The sequence below is a fragment of the Salvelinus sp. IW2-2015 genome, linkage group LG32 (genome assembly GCF_002910315.2).
Source record: "Salvelinus sp. IW2-2015 linkage group LG32, ASM291031v2, whole genome shotgun sequence".
In the NCBI taxonomy this organism is placed as follows: Eukaryota; Metazoa; Chordata; class Actinopteri; order Salmoniformes; family Salmonidae; genus Salvelinus; species Salvelinus sp. IW2-2015.
In genome coordinates this window covers 36,193,840-36,200,551 of record NC_036871.1, presented here as the reverse complement: position 1 = coordinate 36,200,551, position 6,712 = coordinate 36,193,840, and the positions used below count along the sequence as shown (strand labels likewise).

Below are 6,712 nucleotides of genomic sequence, written 5' to 3'. Positions count from 1 at the left end.
GTACAAGATTGGCGCGAGCCCGATGCCATTTGTGAAACTATGATAAATAGGTTATCGATGTACAATTATTTACAAGGTAATGATGACAGTTCAAACAGTACTAAAATGCAACGGAAAGACAGGTCCGATAATATTATTTCTGTCCGTGGACCGTGACAACGGACCTGGGCTCTCGTGACATTTAACGGCAAACGGCAATGCGCATGTGAATATGCAGTTCAGTTTGTTTTTGCGCGCCCACTAGGTGAAACGAAGGGCACGAGCAAAACCAGGACACGGAAAGGACTGGGGCGGCGCAGAATCGAATGAACTCAGGATCTTGAAAGTTGTGGTTATTTCCAACCCTACCGAGTTCGTTTATAACGGACGGTTCGATGAATGATCGAATCTATTAAAGAGGTTAATTCACAGAAAGAAGCCCGTGGAAGTTGGGCAGATTTTCAACTGCTATGAGGATTCTCAAATTCTTCATGGGGTACAGTTGCAGAACGCTATGAACGCTGCCTGCTGTGTGACGTTGGCTTTGTTTGAAGAAGTTGCGTGAAACTGGGTATGTTGAAATGACAGATGCTGAGCTATTTAACCATTTAATTATTTGCCTAATATAAGTTATTTGGCATAAAGTAGTAGAGCATATTAACAAATGTCTGTTTCTGATCAAAATGGACCTGTATTTGTGTTTTTATTTAACCTTTATTTAAGACTGCTACATGTCACCACATGGACAGGCTACACCCTTGGTTGTGTTGTTGAACTGTCCTAAGCTTAAAACGTTTATGTGAACTGTCTGAAGTTTACAAAATGTATATATATTTTTTGCTTTTTTGAGGTCTAATACAGTCCAAGGCAGGGCACAGACCTTTTGGGGGGCATGTGCTATAAAAACGGGTCACCCCCAAAAAAGGTTTCCCACAACCGCAGTCACAGACTGTTTGAGCAATTATTACAAGAAAAAGTGGAAAGCAGCTATACAACCAAATAAGTCTGTATCTGTAGACTACTATCTACACCCTCTAACCAAATGAGTCTGTATCTGTAGACTACTATCTACACCCTCTAACCAAATGAGTCTGTATCTGTAGACTACTACTCTACACCCTCTAACCAAACTGAGTCTGTATCTGTAGAACTACTATCTACACCCTCTAACCAACTTGAGTCTGTATCTGTAGACTACTACTACACCCTCTAACCAACTGAGTCTGTATCTGTAGACTACTATCTAACCCTCTAACCAACTGAGTCTGTATCTGTAGACTACTACCTACACCCTCTAACCAACTGAGTCTGTATCTGTAGACTACTACCTACACCCTCTAACCAAATGAGTCTGTATCTGTAGACTACTACCTACACCCTCTAACCAAATTAGTCTGTATCTGTAGACTACTACCTACACCCTCTAACCAAATGAGTCTGTATCTGTAGACTACTACCTACACCCTCTAACCAAATGAGAGTCAAGCCTGATCCCCATAAGATGGATCCCACAACCTTACATGTGTGTCTGGGTGCACATGACTGTGTACGTAGGGTATACATTCATTTCATTTGAGGTATATTGGTTATGCCTCAAGTGAATTTCAGATTTTTTTGTTTTGCTCATATTTCCTGGCCTGGTCCCAGATCTGTTTGTGGTCTTGCCAACACCTGTCATCGTCAAGCCAAACATGACAATGAGTGACAAAGAGTTGGCATGATGGCACAGACTGGCACTCAAGCAGTTTTCTCCCTCTGTAACTTAACTTCCAATCCTGCTCTAATTCTTTCCCCATTTCCTTCACCACAGTAACTTCCACTCTGGGTCAGACATGTCTGTGATAGTGGGAGCGGGGCGGTTCATAGCCCAGAGGGTTACCAGAAGCATCACCTACTACTACACCAGCCGGACACCAGGGGGCGATAGCCCATCCCCCTCTCCTCCCACCATCTCCCCCACCTCCTCACATCTAGACGCTCCTTTTCCCTCACCCTCGTACTCCCTCTCCACCCCCTTGCTCCCAGACTTGCCCACTCACCACGACGTTTCCTCAATTCTCACCCCTTCCGCTTTGGATGTACCACCCCTCTCTCCATCCTCGCCCTCCTCCCACCGTCCCCTCCTCCTCCTTTTCCCGTGGCTTGGCGCGCGACCAGGGGCCATGGCGAAGTACCGGGACATCTACCTGGAACGCGGCCTGGACATCCTATCTGTGGAGAGCACTGTGTGGTACTTCCTGTGGCCTCGCTGGGGGCTGGAGTATGCAGCCGAGGTCCTGGAGCTCCTTGACGACCCGCGTTTCAAAGGGCGCCCCCTTCTGGTCCACGCCTTCTCCATCGGCGGGTACACCTTCACCCAGCTGCTCAGCCAGATGGTCAGGGAGCCACACAAGTACCCAGGCCTGGCCCAACGGGTCATAGGACATGTCTATGACAGCCTGGTGATCGGGTCGCTGGAGCATATGGCTACAGGTGAGAGAGAGGGGAAGGAAAGGAGGTAGGATTATTACTCTGAGAAAGGAGAGGGATCTGTTACTGAGACGGTGTGTGTGTATGGGTTAGTTTGTGTGTGGATGTGACAGAGAAAATAATTTGAAATGTAATTTCAAATGTAATGTAATAATCTGTGTGTGTCTATGTGTGTGCCTCAGGCCTGGGCAAGACCCTGTTCCCTCGTATCGAGCCCCTGGTGCGATACACCGCTCTGCTCTACTTCTGGCTCTTCAAATCCCAGACGGTGCACTACTACGACAACTCAGTCCAGGTCTTCTACAACAGCCCCGTCACTGCCCCGGCGCTCTTCTTCTTCTGCGAGAACGACGCGATGTGCGACCCCGTCACCATGGAGGCGGTCCTCGACTTCTGGAGGAAGCGGGGCGTTGCTGTGGAAACCAGGAAGTGGAAGGAGTCTGTGCACGCTGCTCATCTACGCTGTCACCCAGAGGAGTACCTCTCCACGTTAGAGACATTTTTTTACTCGCTCAACATCGCCCCCCTCAGGGCTAAGATGTAAATGGCTCATGTGCTAATCACAGTGTGGTGTTTGATAATTCAATAAAGCCTGCATACTCATGCTCCAACACAAATGCTTATAACACATGTTATAACATAGTATAACATATTGTAGTCATGTAGCAGAAACTTTTATCCATAGAAACTTGGTTGACACCTACCCAGCATATGGGTCAGGAGGGAATCTAACCCACAACACACAAGTTTTACTTCCCTGTTGCTATAATAACAACATATCCAAACCTAACTCCTAGCATGTGTTTTGACTGTGTTATGTATTATTATCTATTTGTACAGATATAGAATCTTAATTTGACCAGCATTGTCATAGCAAAATAATGAATGTTTAGTCCATAATGTTTCTTGATCAGTAGTCAGGCTATTAAAAGTTGGCAACATTAAAAGTGCAGTACTGTTAATATAATTGTGTTAGTGTGGGTTTTCTGTGAATGTATGTAAATCACGAAGCTCATCTTCATTTGCTGCGGTACAGGAAAATTCTCAGTAACAGAAGTGATCAAACTAAGTTACTATATCTGTATGTGAGCTTACACAATATTGTCTATGACACAGTCCATATGCACCAGATAAGGCCAAGGTCACTATCTTTAAGGTGAAACACATGACGAACACAACTCACTATACGTTGATTTGCAATAATGAATTATTTAGTATTTGATTGTAATTGTTTTTACATTAGTATATATTCATTCTCAATAGCTGGTGATAGGGAGTACAGTGGAAGAAAGAGGGAGAGGAAACATTTTGAAGATGAGGAGGAATACAGAAAGAATGAGGGTGAGCGTAACAAGAAAGGAAAGAAATAGAAAAGAAACACAGGAGATAGGGAAGAGATAATATGAGGTGGAAAAAGAGAGAGAGGCTACTGAGAAGTCAAGATGAGGTACTGTATATGGAAATTCTCTTCAGTCACAGAGAACCAGGACCTGTTCTGGAAGTAGTTCATGCTTGTCAATTCAATGAGTAGTGAGTGACAAACACAATCTGTGGGAGGTTTTCTTATCAGGCATTTCCATTATATGTTGCATATTCAATCTAGTTTGCATTAAACTTTTGTCTGTTTTGGTCTCAGAAAACAAGAGTTGTTTATGAGGAGTTAAAGGCTTAACTTGTGGTGAGGTATCTTGGCCAAGGGTACATCCTGTGAAATCCCATCCCCCGTGATATTGACTGCACACACCCCAGTAGGCATATGTTTGCACTTGAGGAACAACCTATGCCTAACCTCTGGCACCGGCACAAAGAGACTTTGAACCATACATAAATATAGGCACGTGCACGTGTAACGGGGTAGAACTGTTGATATTGTGAACGTAGCCTTGTTGGGCTGTCCGTCCCAGGTGTGGCTCATTGTTGATTAAGGGTGTGACCCACAGTATTTAAGTCAGCTCTGTTTGTTCAGTCAGGGGTTTCACTTTACTACGTTAAGGTCGGTATGCCTTGGGTGTTTGGGAAATCCTGACCTAAACTTCAGGAATAGTATTTTGTATATTTTTCCCACGTTACACACAGTAAGTGTGCAGAAAGAAGACTGAATAAGGATAGAAAATAAACTAATGGGTCAAATAGTATCAGAATAAAATAGACTGTTAGATGCATGAACACTGTTTGTTACAACTGGTAAGAGCATTTTGATTATTCTGTACGTAAATCCAAGACACTCCATTTAGTATGACATGTCATGTTTAGTATGGTTGCATAAGACAGATGGTTACTTAGGGCAAACATGAAAGTAGGGTAGCTGGATGGGTGGGCGTTTAACATAAACGTCTAGCAACCCAAATGTTGAGAGTTTGAATCTCATCCCAGACAACAAACATTTTAGCTAATGATCAACTTATTCCTCCCTATTTGACCTATATTTACATTTACATTTAAGTCATTTAGCAGACGCTCTTATCCAGAGCGACTTACAAATTGGAAAGTTCATACATATTCATCCTGGTCCCCCCGTGGGGAATGGACCCACAACCCTGGCGTTGCAAGCGCCATGCTCTACCAACTGAGCCACACGGGACTTTGTGTATGTATTGTATTGTGTATGTGTATGTATTGATATGTAGGCTATGTGTGCTGTTTTTAAATGTATGTAGTTCTGTCCTTGAACTGTTCTTGTCTATGTTGTGTATTATGTCATGTTTCATGTTCTGTGTGGACCCCAGGAAGGGGGATGAGACCTCTTCAGAGGACCACCACTACAATGGAGGCTACAAGACCTCTTCAGAGGACCACCACTACAATGGAGGCTACAAGACCTCTTCAGAGGACTACCACCAGCCCCTATGATGGAGGGTACAATACCTCTTCAGAGGACTACCACCAGCCCCTACGATGGAGGGTACAATACCTCTTCAGAGGACTACCACCAGCCCCTACGATGGAGGGTATGAGACCTCTTCAGAGGACACCACCAGCCCCTACGATGGAGGGTACAATACCTCTTCAGAGGACTACCATCAGCCCTACGATGGAGGTATGAACTCTTCAGAGGACTACCACCAGCCCCTACGATGGAGGGTAAAATACCTCTTCAGAGGACTACCACCAGCCCCTACGATGGAGGGTACAATACCTCTTCAGAGACTACCACCGCCCCTACGATGGAGGGTACAATACCTCTTCAGAGATACCCACCAGCCCCTATGATGGAGGGTACAAATACCTCTTCAGAGGACTACCACCAGCCCTACGATGGAGGGTACAATACCTCTTCAGAGGACTACCACCAGCCCTACGATGGAGGGTATGAGACCTCTTCAGAGGACCACCACCAGCCCTACGATGGAGGGTACAATACCTCTTCAGAGGACTACCATCAGCCCTACGATGGAGGGTATGAGACCTCTTCGAGGACTACCACCAGCCCCTACGATGGAGGGTACAAGACTCTTCCTAGGACCACACCAGCCCCTACGATGGCGGGTACAAGACCTCTTCCTAGGACCACCACCAGCCCCTACGATGGAGGGTACAATACCTCTTCAGAGGACTACCACCAGCCCTACGATGGAGGGTACAATACCTCTTAGAGGACTACCACCAGCCCCTATGATGGAGGGTACAATACCTCTTCAGAGGACTACACCAGCCCCTACGATGGAGGGTACAAGACCTCTTCTAGACCACCACCAGCCCTACGATGGGGGTACAAGACCTCTTCTAGGACCACCACCAGCCCCTACGATGGAGGGTACAATACCTCTTCAGAGGACTACCACCAGCCCCTACGATGGAGGGTACAATACCTCTTCAGAGGACTACCCACCAGCCCCTATGATGGAGGGTACATACCTCTTCAGAGGACTACCACCAGCCCCTACGATGGAGGTATGAGACCTCTTCAGAGGACTACCACCAGCCCCTACGATGGAGGGTATGAGACCTCTCTCAGAGGACCACCACAGCCCTACTGGAGGGGTACAATACCTCTTCAGAGGATACCACCAGCCCCTACGATGGAGGGTATGAGACCTCTTCAGAGGACTACCACCAGCCCCTACGATGGAGGGTATAACGACTCTTCTAGGACCACCACCCAGCCCCTACGATGGCGGGTACAAGACCTTTCTAGGACCACCACCAGCCCTACGATGGAGGGTATGAGACCTCTTTCAGGGACCACCACCAGCCCCTACGATGGAGGGTATAAGACCTCTTCCTAGACCACCACCAGCCCCTACGATGGAGGTATGAGACCTCT

The 6,712-nt window shown here is 46.4% G+C and overlaps 1 protein-coding gene across 1 annotated transcript; it reads left to right on the top strand.

The window, feature by feature from the left end:
• The first annotated feature begins 262 nt into the window (after positions 1-262).
• On the top strand, positions 263-4,375 carry LOC111956259 (transmembrane protein 53-like). The gene is made up of 3 exons (XM_023976701.3): positions 263-550; positions 1,790-2,451; positions 2,631-4,375. Exons 2-3 carry the CDS (start codon positions 1,812-1,814, stop codon positions 2,990-2,992), a joined length of 1,002 nt encoding a protein of 333 aa, XP_023832469.1. The 5' UTR covers positions 263-550; positions 1,790-1,811; the 3' UTR covers positions 2,993-4,375.
• The last annotated feature ends 2,337 nt before the right edge of the window (positions 4,376-6,712 follow it).

What these genes read in the sequence shown, in the direction of transcription:
- LOC111956259 (XM_023976701.3), top strand. Translation starts at nt 1,812, where the DNA reads ATGTCTGTGATAGTGGGAGCGGGGCGGTTCATAGCCCAGAGGGTTACC. An exon ending in GCTGGAGCATATGGCTACAG is followed by an intron (nt 2,452 to 2,630) that starts GTGAGAGAGAGG and finishes TGTGTGCCTCAG; the next exon opens with GCCTGGGCAAGACCCTGTTC.